The following is a 12,500-nucleotide window of genomic DNA, read 5'->3' as shown; positions in this document are numbered from 1 at the left end:
CTTTTTACCTCTTGAAAGTGATTTTTCAAAATATTATAAAAGTTGAAAAAAAAAATTCCAAGGATGAGTTGATTTTGTCCTGTTGATTGTTTAGAGAGAGACCTCTGATAAGACTCATCAGAGTATGGCTTTATATAAACATTGATGATAATTGTTTATATACAGTCATACTGAGCCTCTATCAGACTCATCAGCGTATGGCTATATAAACATAATTATCATCACTGTCCTTTTATATACGAATATTTATTATGTGACAACTTGCTATTCAACTTTGATTTCATTACGTTTTTCCTTCTGAAAGTCTCCCAAAATAACGTAATTTCCACGTTGGTTGGTTCACCTAGTGTCCTCCCGACGCCCACAAGGGCGTATGTGCGCGGGAAATAATGTCGACGACGCATTTACAAAAATCGAGAAATAATTTCCTGGAGACGACTTGAATAAGTGTTGGTATATTGGTCGTCCCACACGGCGCAGCGCCGCTCCTCCCCGCTACCTGCCCGCAGCATCGCAGCCAAGTCGATATGTGAAGTAAATGATTATTGGGGGAAAAAGCAGGTGTACAATCAGGGAGCCGGATGGCCGTCTGCCCAAAAACGATACCACAGGTATCCAATTTCCAGACTTGTCACAGTTGTCACATGGAGATGAATATTATTGCGTACATGTGGTCGTGAGGGACAAGTGCACACACACATGTACATCCAGTACGTACACTGGCATGTACGCTCAGTACGTACACTGGCATGTACGCTCAGTACGTACACTGGCATGTACGCTCAGTACGTACACTGGCATGTACGCTCAGTACGTACACTGGCATGTACGCTCAGTGCGTACACTGGCATGTACGCTCAGTGCGTACACTGGCATGTACGCTCAGTGCGTACACTGGCATGTACGCTCAGTGCGTACACTGGCATGTACGCTCAGTGCGTACACTGGCATGTACGCTCAGTGCGTACACTGGCATGTACGCTCAGTGCGTACACTGGCATGTACGCTCAGTGCGTACACTGGCATGAACGCTCAGTGCGTACACTGGCATGTACGCTCAGTGCGTACACTGGCATGTACGCTCAGTGCGTACACTGGCATGTACGCTCAGTGCGTACACTGGCATGTACGCTCAGTGCGTACACTGGCATGTACGCTCAGTGCGTACACTGGCATGTACGCTCAGTGCGTACACTGGCATGTACGCTCAGTGCGTACACTGGCATGTACGCTCAGTGCGTACACTGGCATGTACGCTCAGTGCGTACACTGGCATGTACGCTCAGTGCGTACACTGGCATGTACGCTCAGTGCGTACACTGGCATGTACGCTCAGTGCGTACACTGGCATGTACGCTCAGTGCGTACACAAAATCTGCCAAGATTTAGCTTTTCTGTACATGGAGGAAACATTTACAAGCTGCCTCATATATAATTCCATAAATAAATAAACTCATCGCAGTACTTTCATTATATGAGTCGAGGGATTCTATTACTGGTAATAGATTTATCACCACCAGTAATTATCCTCACACCAAGTAATTGTCTGTTACTGGTGTGAGGGAGAGCGCGAGTGACCAGTGTGTTAGCTAAGTGAACCTTAGCAGTAATGATTATTATTATTATTAACTTCTTTATTGACAATTAATTACAATTTTGCCTAATCTGAGGATTTTGATAGTCTTATTAAAGTGAGGATAATGCTGGTATTCACTGTCACGCAGGACAGAGGGTCATACATAAGACAATAGGTCTAAACTGTAGGCTGAAGCACATATATATCATGGTTACAATCAATGTTTTAATGTATGGATATGCGAAAACAACTTTCTACTGTGCACTGCCACACAAGGGCAGGGATGGGTTCATAAGTGATACAGCTTAGAAGTAAGATAAATAAAAAATGTTCTTCCATTCTTTAAAATGGACAGGCAAATTTTGGATAAATTGTTAGGATGTCGTCCAGAACACCTGAGTCAATAAAATAGTTACACAGTTGGTGGTACAATAGGCCAGGAGGTCTAAAGTCCTTTCCGGTTTCACATTCATCAATATAGTATTCTAGTGAATGCATTAAAGGTTTATCACAGAGTTTACAATCTGAGTATTCTGGTAGTGGCTCACCCTCACTAACCTGCCAGATGTGTGTATAGCCAAGGCTAGCAGTAATGATGATAGGCAAGTGAACCTTAGGAGTAATGAGAGATGCACATTTCTGAAGATTGCCACTAATTGCTAGGCTGTTTTATTTTTTTATTATTGGAAATGTTAAGTCTTTCTCTGTGGTCTGGCACTCACAATGTTCTTCACGTGTTAGTTTCTTTGTGATTCTTTCTCGCTCGCTTGCGCGCGCACACGCACACGCACGTACGTACGTGCGTGCGTGCGTGCGTACGGTCGACCTTCAGCAGACTATAAGAGAACTACCCACCAACTTACACTACTCATGGCCTGCCGACCAGTAAAAATTGAGGAACAAATTACTCAGTGTTCCCTACGGGGGGTAACTGCCTCTCTTCTCGTAACGCCTCCCTGGAATATATTTTGTTTGTACCTTAGCATTAATTTATCCTCTGCCTCTGGGGATGCTTGTACCTTAGCGAAATGCGTCAAGCCCATTGAAGGTTTAATTGCTTCTACTACTTTAAGTCATTTCAATAGCTTACATCTTCCAGAATAACTTGTAAACTGCTACACATGTTCACACATATGCTATACTTGTGCCTGATGTATAGTTGTTGTCCTGTGCAGACACGCTGGACGAGGTGGACCTGCTGCAGGCCATCGCTGTACCCTTCGCTGACCCGTCCACCCAGTATTTCGTCACCGGATTCGACGGCTTCCCGGCCTTCGGGTTCAAGGTTGGCGCCAGCATCAAACACCCGTATCGACTCTTCATTCCCGTCAGACTCTACAGGACATTTTCGGTGAGTAGGACGTTCTTGGCTGTCTTACCTAGCCAGTCTTCCTTTCAGGGAGAGTCTACAGGACTTTCTGTGTGGGGGCGAGTGTTCCCAAGAACCGAGACGTGTGGTCCTCAATGCTGCGGCACGTGTCGGCCCCCCCCCCCCGGAGTGCTGCGGCACGTGTCCCCCCACCACGACCCTAACACTAAAGCTCACGAACAAAAACTAATTCTTTCGAGTATTCTGGTTGTGACAACTCTCAACCACCATATACTTCAACTCTTTTCCCCCTCCTTTACCTCTCCTCTCCCTCCTTTTTCCCTCCCCCCGCAGTGCACCCCCCGTCCCTCCCATCCCTTCTCTTCTGTCCCCCTTCCTTCTCCCTCTCCCTTCCCCTTCCGTCTCCCTCACCCTCCCCGGAATGCCTTCTCATCGTTTGTAAATTAAAAACTGCTCCTCGTCTTCTGGTCTTGGACGCAGTCCATCGTATCTGTTACGGCTTGGACCTACACTGTGGCTGGCCCACCTCTACACTGTGGCTCAGTGTCTGGCCCACCTCTACACTGTGGCTCAGTGTCTGGCCCACCTCTACACTGTGGCTCAGTGGCTGGCCCCACCTCTACACTGTGGCTCAGTGGCTGGCCCACCTCTACACTGTGGCTCAGTGGCTGGCCCACCTCTACACTGTGGCTCAGTGGCTGGCCCACCTCTACACTGTGGCTCAGTGGCTGGCCCACCTCTACACTGTGGCTCAGTGGCTGGCCCACCTCTACACTGTGGCTCAGTGGCTGGCCCACCTCTACACTGTGGCTCAGTGGCTGGCCCACCTCTACACTGTGGCTCAGTGGCTGGCCCACCTCTACACTGTGGCTCAGTGGCTGGCCCACCTCTACACTGTGGCTCAGTGTCTGGCCCACCTCTACACTGTGGCTCAGTGTCTGGCCCCACCTCTACACTGTGGCTCAGTGTCTGGCCCCACCTCTACACTGTGGCTCAGTGTCTGGCCCCACCTCTACACTGTGGCTCAGTGTCTGGCCCCACCTCTACACTGCAACAATAACTGAGAAATTTCGAGCCTCGTAAACTGTTTACTAAATGTAAACAATCCCCCAATGACGAAGGAAAGATGTAGAGGTTTCGTAAGTACTTGCGCAAATCCTTCGTGAATTATTGTGCCAGGATAGCAGGTAGGATAGGGTGACGGAGTGAAGGAACGACTCACATCATTAATTGTGGTGTATTACAACCAATTACGATAGCGGCTGTGATGGATTGTATGAGTATTAGTATATTTGGGAATATAATTACATTTCTGTAATACAATAATTCATTCCTGTCGGCTTTATCGCCAGCGGGTCAATTTTAATGTCTGACTTGAGAGTTTAATTGTATCCATTAGTCTTCCCTAACTAATATAAATGGCGTGGCAGTGTTGGTGGGGTGTGGAGCCGCCCACACCTGCTAGGCCCTGCAGGTACCTGCTTGATGCCTGCTTGATGGGGTTCTGGGAGTTGTTCTACTCCCCCAAGCCCGGCCCGAGGCCAGGCTTGACTTGAAGAGTTTGGTCCACCAGGCTGTTGCTTGGAGTAGCCCGCATACCCACATATACCTGGTTGATGGGGTTCTGGGAGTTGTTCTACTCCCCAAGCCCGGCCCGAGGCCAGACTTGACTTGTGAGAGTTTGGTCCACCAGGCTGTTGCTTGCAGTGCCTTCAGGTGGTGTCCTTGGGGATGCAAGTATGGTAAAGCTGTTCCAGTTGAAGACTTATTAAAGTCCAATCTCATCTGGTCGCCTCTCCTCGCAAGGGTCGGCAGGAGTCTAGGTGGTGAAAGGTTACAGAACAAACATGGCGCTGACCTGGGAGGGCAAGCTGTCCGTCCCATATTCTTATAAATAGGAATTTGTATGTGTCCACTCTCTACCCTCTCTCTCTCGCTCTCTCTCTCTCTGTTTCCCTCTTCTCAGTGTTTCGTCAAATTGAGACGCGGCGGGTGTGTTGTGGGCCGGAAGGTACCGGACCTGGAGTGGTGCCTCCGGGCCCGGGGTCCAGGGGGCCCGCAGCAGTTATCGATATGGGATGTTTTTACCTGGTGAATATCGCGGCCCGTTGTTGGTGGCGGTCTGTGGGATGCGTGGGAGAGGGAGGCTGGTCTGTGGGATGGGTGGGAGAGGGTGAAGGCCTAAGGTATGAGGTGCCACCCCTGAGGGAGGCCTGAGGGATGGCACCCATACAAAGGAGCAACTGGACCAAAAACACTCCTTTCCCATTCCAAACGGGACAGGCCTAGCTCAGGGTCGGGTGAGAGGGGGAGAGGGGGGGGAGAGAGAGAGAGAGGGGGGGGGGAGGAAGAGAGGGTTAAGCCTAGTGCCACTGTAAACAGCTGTATTCTCTTTGATGAATCAGTGATTGTTAAAGTGTAACAATTATTTTTAATGTTCTCGACTTTTATTATAATATTAGGCTATTTTTTTTTTACTTTCACGAATATTTATATATGAAAAACTAATTGAATTTTGCTTTATTTCTGAATACAAAATTATTGCTGATAACCGGGAGTGAGTTATACCGTCCCTGGCGCCTCTCCTGCAGATACTGATCGCCCTGAAGCCCGACACAGACAGCCCGATGTTCGCCTTCGCCGTCACCAACCCGTTGGAGAACATCATCCAGCTGGGCGTGGGCTTCGCCTCGGCCGAGCGGGGCCGGACCAACGTGTCCCTCTACTACACTGACGGCGAGCGGCACATGACCTCCCAGACCATCGCCTCCTTCATCGTCCCGGAGTTTGTGGGCTCTTGGAGCAGGTGAGGCTCTTGGGGAGGGGGGGAGGCTCTTGGGGAGGGGTGAGGCTCTTGGGGAGGGGGTGAGGCTCTTGGGGAAGCTCTTGGGAAGAGGGTGAGGCTCTTAGGGATGGGGTGAGGCTCTTGGGAAGAGGGTGAGGCTCTTGGAGAGAGGGTGAGGCTCTTGGGGGAGGGGGAGGCTCTTGCGGAGGCTCTTGGGGAGGAGTGAGGCTCTTGGAGCAGGTGAGGCTCTTGGGGAGGGGGTGAGGCTCTTGGGGAGAGGGCGAGGTTCTTTGGGAGGCTCTGGGGAGGGGTGAGGCTCTTGGAGACGGGGTGAGGCTCTTGGGGAGGGGTGAGGCTCTTGGGGAGGGGTGAGGCTCTTGGGGAGAGGGGTGGACTCTTGGGGGAGGGGTGAGGCTCTTGGGGGAGGCACTTGGGGACAAGGTGAGGCTCTTGGGGCGGGATGAGGCTCTTGGAGAGGGGGGTGAGGCTCTTGGAGAGGGGGGATGAGGCTCTTGGAGAGGGGGGTGAGGCTCTTGGAGAAGGCTCTTCAGCGCCGTGAAGACGCTGAAGACATTTCACACATTTCTTCAAATGTATGAAGAGGTAACACATGTTTGTTGTTGCCGCAGGCTGGCCTTCAGCGTCGGGGAGGACAACATCCAGCTGTGGTACAACTGTGAACTCTTCAGCGACATCTTGGTCAAGCGGGTGCCTCTCCAGCTGGTCTTCGACTCCGCCTCCACCCTCTACATCGGCCAGGCCGGAGGCATCCTCAAGGGGGAGTTTGAGGTAAGACTCGACCATCATCAGTGTGGCTCATGTGCGCTCTAAATATTTGACTCTACTTTATTCACTCTGGTATGTATTTTGGAGGGGTTAATGACCACGGTGGTGTGTGTGTGTGTGTGTGTGTGTGTGTGTGTGTGTGTGTGTGTGTGTGTGTGTTTTAAAACGAGCGAAAGAAAGAGACAGACAGACAGACAAAGAGAGAGTGAGTAAGTGTTAGCAGCCGATAAGTTGCCTGGAAGTCTTATTAAATAAGAAGGATCAATACCACCACATGACATTTTTTCTTCATCGAGGGAAAAAAATGTCTGGCAGCAAGTTTTGTGGTGTTAGGTCGTCAGTGACCGAAATGTCCTTAATCCTTAAGGACATTTTATAAAGATCCTTAAGAATAATATAGAGACCTTTGACAAGGTTAGCCTTCCCGAATCCTTAGACCACTAGAATTAGCTATCGGGTAAATTCAGGTAAAAAGCTTAGTGTCCCCGAAAATAGAAATCCATAAGAGTATTTTGTATTAGACACCCATTCAATCAGTAATGAACCGTTTTCTGTAATACATCGAAGATGCAGCAAAGAAAACGAGTGTCATCGGTAAGCATTTGTGAATGGTACACTGAGTAATTTCTTATTAATAATTATAATAATTCATTGTGTCTCGGGACAGGAAGCCAGAGTGTATTCATACACGTTAGGCTTGTATAGAGTTCCTACCTTCCCAGGTCTAATTACCGATCCCGCCCAGAATGCAACCCCATAGTGGACAAAGACTAAATCTTCAGCACGGGTGGAACACGAACAAGAGGACACAGGTGGAAACTTGGTACCCAGATGAGCCCACACACACACATTATAGATCATTTCTTCAGTGTCAGAGTAGTTCAAAAATTGAATGCATTAGGCAGTGATGTGGTGGAGGCTGACTCCATACATAGTTTCAAATGTAGATATGATAGAGCCCAGTAGGCTCAGGAACCTGTACACCAGTTGATTGACAGTTGAGAGGAGGGACCAAAGAGCCAGAGCTCAACCCCCGCAATCACAATTAGGCAAGTACAACTAGGTGAGTACAACAAGCTGACTAATTGCCGAGTACGTACTTACTGCTAGGTGAACAGAAGCATTAGGTGCAAGGAAATGTGCCCAACCATTTCTGTCCCGCCCGGGATTAGAACCCAGAATTCTCAATTGTGCGTCGAGAACGAAGCCGACTGTACTACGGGGACCCTTATTATATACGCCCAAGGTAGCCTTCAGTAGTTGACTAACAGTTTAACTGGCACTAGATTATCAGTTATTCAGAAACCAAGAGAATGCCGAGATCGTTAATGCCAATATTGCCCACCTGTGGCGGCAATAGTATTTATTAGTATTTATTTATTAGTATTTATTAGGATTAGTATTCGCAAGTATTTATTAACCTGTACATCTTTTCTCAATCTTTAGCGACTTTGTTTACAATTATTAAACAGTTAATGAGCTCGGAAGCGCCAGGAGGCTGTTTATAACAATAACAACAGTTGATTGGCAAGTTTTCATGCTTGTAAACTGTTTAATAAATGTAACCAAAGCCGTCAAAGATTGAGGAAAGATGTACACGTTCGTAAGTACTTGCGTAACTGCTTCGTGAATCTGGCCCCAGGACTTCCAAACACTCATACAAGAGGCTGAAGAAACACTCAAATTCAGCCTACAATTTGTCTCGGTGTAATTTGCATCCGTTACTCTCTCAAGTATGTTGACAAGTTTCTTTGAAACAAAGAATAATATTGTGTTTACAATTTCACACACGGAAGAATTTCATTCAAAGTATCATGTGTATGAAGGAAGAGCTCTTAAAAAATAAACACGCGTCACATTATCTAGCTTAAGCGGCCCTTCCATACGAAGCTTCATCACAGCGCGTTGCAATATTCAGAACTGTGCTACACAGAGAGAGAGAGAATACATTAGCCGTCCTCTACCCAGGTGTCCAGACTGGACACCGTAGACTGGCTCCTTCCACACGTAAGTGATTCAGACTTGAGGAGCGTGTAACGGCGGCCTGGCCCCGACAAGTCTGGCAGTAACACGTCGTGACGGAGCCTCTGGCACATGTATTCAAGGCCAAGTTGTCACATGGGAGATATTGGGTGCTGATTGTGGGATACAGGTGTAGAGCTCAGGTGTGAAGCTCCAGATGTAGGGCTCAGGTGTGGAGCTCCACTTGCAGGTGGGGGATACTGCGACCTCCAGTTGCTAATTTGACTCCCCCTTCTCCTATTCTCCCTCTTCCTCCACCAACTTCGACCTACTCCAACCCCCCATCCACCTCCTCCAACTCCAACACGCTCCTCTCCACCCACACGCCACTAACCATTATTTTGCACGGTTGTCGCTCATACTAAACAGCCTCGAGAAGCACCTTGTACACTTATAATGGGACTCAAGGTCGACTGGTCAGAAGAGTTGAATATTTGCTCTCGGAGCCCACAAGAGACAAGGGAGACAAACCATTCTTAAACACCATATTACAGATCCGACTCAAGAAAGAGGAGAGGTTCCACCAGCAGCACTAGACCTGATGTTTACCTAAAGCGAGGCAGATGTTGACGAGTCAGAGTATGGGAGGCCTCGGGAAGATAGCGACTATTGTATTATGTTTGAATACATAGAGGAGCCGAAGTAGTTGGTTAGACCAAGAAACGTGTTGAAGGTGAGAGACCGCAGACGTAGGGATTACATTAAGGTTATCTGTTATCATTTTATTAATTCCGCTAGAATTTACCTACTTAAAATTATGTTAGATTAAGGACCTGCCCGAAACGCTGCGCGTACTAGTGGCTTTACAAGATTGTAAATACCATGGTATGTATTCTCACAAACCCAATGTACCTTCTTGTATATAAATAAATAAATCAGGTGAGGGACTGTGTGTGAAGTCCATGGGGAAAGAGAACTGAAAGGGATAACAGCAAATTAAATAAGATTAAATAAGATGAAGGAAGTTACTGCTGGTAAATGTGAAGACGCAACAGCACACTTCCTACTGCTCAAGGAGGAGGTGGACGAGTAAACTCCTGGTTCAATAGACAATGTTGGGAAGCTAAAGTGAGGACCAAAAATAGTTTGGATAAAGTATAGATATCTTGGAACAGAGGATAATAGAGCATCATTGATGAGAGCCAGAAATGAATTCATCAAAGTCCAGAGGGAAGCAGAGAGGCGATTTGAAAATGACAGTGTGGCAAAAGCTAAGGACCAACTAAACCTGTTTAATAACAATACAAGGAGAAAAACAGCAATAAACAACAATGAGAGATCGTGAAATAAGGTTGAGATAGAGGAATTCTCACAAAAAACGATACGGAGATATGCAAGAAATTCAACAAAATATTTCGGGAGGTCTTATCAATAGAATCGATATGGAAATATAGATTACGAGATAAAATGCTGTAAGGAAAAATGGATGACACTTCCCCAGATGTTTTTTTATTAGTAAGTAATTATCAAAAGAAGGCACCAAACCGGGTGTCACATTGGCTACTGAAGGAGCCTCCATAAGTACTTTGTCTCCCACTATCTAAAACTTACAATAAAATATCCGAGACAGTAAATCTCAAAAGATTCTAGAAAGAAAGCAATTGTAGTCCCAATATTCAAAATAGGGGACGGGCAGGACGCACTAAATTACAGACCAGTGTAAGTGACAAACCTTCCGTGTAGAGCAGGGGTCTCCAAACTATGGCCCGCGGGCCACATCCGGCCCGCCACATAATTTCATCCGGCCCTCCAAACAAATCCCTGTGTGGTGGCCTTGAAAAAATAATTATCGTACGAATGGCATCGCAGAATTATTCAAAGCTGGGGCTGCTGACTGGTGGCGCTCAACCCGAGTCAGTTTTCCTCTCTCTCGATAGTGTGACGCACAGATACTAATACTGGTAGGTATGTGTTGTGCATTACAACCAATCAGTTGTGTATAACTGTATATTGTGGGGATGGAGGGCGAGTGGGGCTTCGCTGCTTCCGTTTCAGGGAGCACAAACACTGTACAATATTCTTTTCTCTGTACTTTGACAATGCCTTTATCTTAGTTATACAAAATAGCAATTTCATTTTTTATTCCTCCGGCCCGCATAAATATGGGAAATATATAATGTGGCTCTTACATTGACAAGTTTGGAGACCCCTGGTGTAGAGGGCTGGAGACAGTCACCTGACCGACCACGAGAGAGCACCGCGTGAACACCAACTATGTTCACTCACAAGATGAGTGGCGCTGCCCAATAAACTCGCCCCTCGGGGCAAAATTTACAAAAATTTAACTTTGGGACCGAATACCACCGCGGATTTAGACAGGAAAAGTTGTGCCTGACGAACTTGATTCACGTCTATGACAGCGTTACTAAAATTAGACGAGGAAAAGAAGGCTGGCTTGACTGAATTTGTCTAGATTGTCCACAAAAAATTGACACCTTAATCATGGCAGGCTGGTATACACGGGGGAGAAGCAGGCTGGCGTACACGAGAGAAACAGGCTGGAATAACAGGAGTCAACACACTACAGACAGGAAAAGAAGAGTTCTAGGAATGAGGTCTAGCTCCTTGTGCCCCGTCTACGACCCTTGTTATACTATATCACCGACGTCCGTGCGCGTGCGTGTGTGTGCATGTGTTTGTGTGCACGCATATGTGACGCAAACACTTGACTTAGGTGGTGGTGAATCATCTCTCACGCTGCATCAAGTTCAAGTCGGAGCAGATTTAGCGCCGCCTCGCCACACACGCTGTAAATAATCTTGAATTATACTTGCCGTTGCTTGTGATAATTGATAGTTATTAACATATGATGAAACATGGAGCGACGAGTTAGTGGTGAGAGCCAGCTTGGTTAGCCTTAAACACGCCTTGATTGTTAGTGTGGCCAGCTTTAAGTCTTTAGGGTCAGTGCCAGCCAGGGGGCCAGATTCACGAAGCAGTTACGCAAGCACTTACGAACCTGGGTCCAGATTCACGAAGCAGTTACGCAAGCACTTAAGAACCTGTCCATGTTTTCTCAATCTTTGGCGGCTTTGTTTGCAATTATTAAGCAGTTAATGAGCTCCGAAGCACCAGGAGGCTGTTTATAACAATAACAACCGTTGATTGGCAAGTTTTCATGCTTGTAAACTGTTTAATATATATAACCAAAGCCGTCAAAGAATGAGGAACGATGTTGACGTTCGTAAGTACTTGCGTAACTGCTTCGTAAAATTGGGCTTCTCAGCCTTAAAGTAATAATAGTGACCACACACACACACACACACACACACACACACACACACACACACACACACACACACACACACACACACACACCCACCCACCCTTGCCAAGTAAGCCTAAAATATCTCCCTCCCACATTGACACTGTAAAACCTCTCACTAAAGCCGAGGTTCTCAACCCTCGCCCATCCTGGTCCTTGTGTTATCCTACCCATCCTGGCCCCTGTGTTATCCAGCCCATCCTGGCCCCTGTGTTATCCTACCCATCTTGGTCCCTGTGTTATCCCACCCATCCTGGTCCCTGTGTTATCCAGCCCATCCTGGTCCCTGTGTTATCCAGCCCATCCTGGTCCCTGTGTTATCCATCCCATCCTGGTCCCTGTGTTATCCCATCCTGGTCCCTGTTATCCATCCCATCCTGGTCCCTGTGTTATCCATCCCATCCTGGTCCCTGTGTTATCCAGCCCATCCTGGTCCCTGTGTTATCCATCCCATCCTGGTCCCTGTGTTATCCAGCCCATCCTGGTCCCTGTGTTATCCATCCCATCCTGGTCCCTGTGTTATCCAACCCATCCTAGTCCGTGTTATCCATCCCATCCTGGTCCCTGTGTTATTCAGCCCATCCTGGTCCCTGTGTTATCCATCCCATCCTGGTCCCTGTGTTATCCAGCCCATCCTGGTCCCTGTGTTATCCATCCCATCCTGGTCCCTGTGTTATCCATCCCATCCTGGTCCCTGTGTTATCCCACCCATCCTGGTCCCTGTGTTATCCCACCC

At 47.6% G+C, this 12,500-nt stretch overlaps 1 protein-coding gene across 23 annotated transcripts in view; it reads left to right on the top strand.

The window, feature by feature from the left end:
- Nucleotides 1-12,500, top strand: part of Mp (collagen XV/XVIII-type protein multiplexin) — a 354,149-nt gene that overhangs the window by 115,082 nt on the left and 226,567 nt on the right. For all 23 annotated transcript variants that reach the window (XM_069337781.1, XM_069337780.1, XM_069337769.1 and 20 more), the window contains exons 3-5: nucleotides 2,752-2,927; nucleotides 5,498-5,712; nucleotides 6,321-6,480. In XM_069337781.1, the coding sequence (XP_069193882.1) occupies nucleotides 2,752-2,927; nucleotides 5,498-5,712; nucleotides 6,321-6,480 (551 nt within the window). The remainder of the gene's footprint in view (nucleotides 1-2,751; nucleotides 2,928-5,497; nucleotides 5,713-6,320; nucleotides 6,481-12,500) is intronic.

Source organism: Procambarus clarkii, chromosome 38 (assembly GCF_040958095.1).
Source record: "Procambarus clarkii isolate CNS0578487 chromosome 38, FALCON_Pclarkii_2.0, whole genome shotgun sequence".
In the NCBI taxonomy this organism is placed as follows: Eukaryota; Metazoa; Arthropoda; class Malacostraca; order Decapoda; family Cambaridae; genus Procambarus; species Procambarus clarkii.
This window is presented reverse-complemented; position numbering and strand designations above follow the sequence as displayed.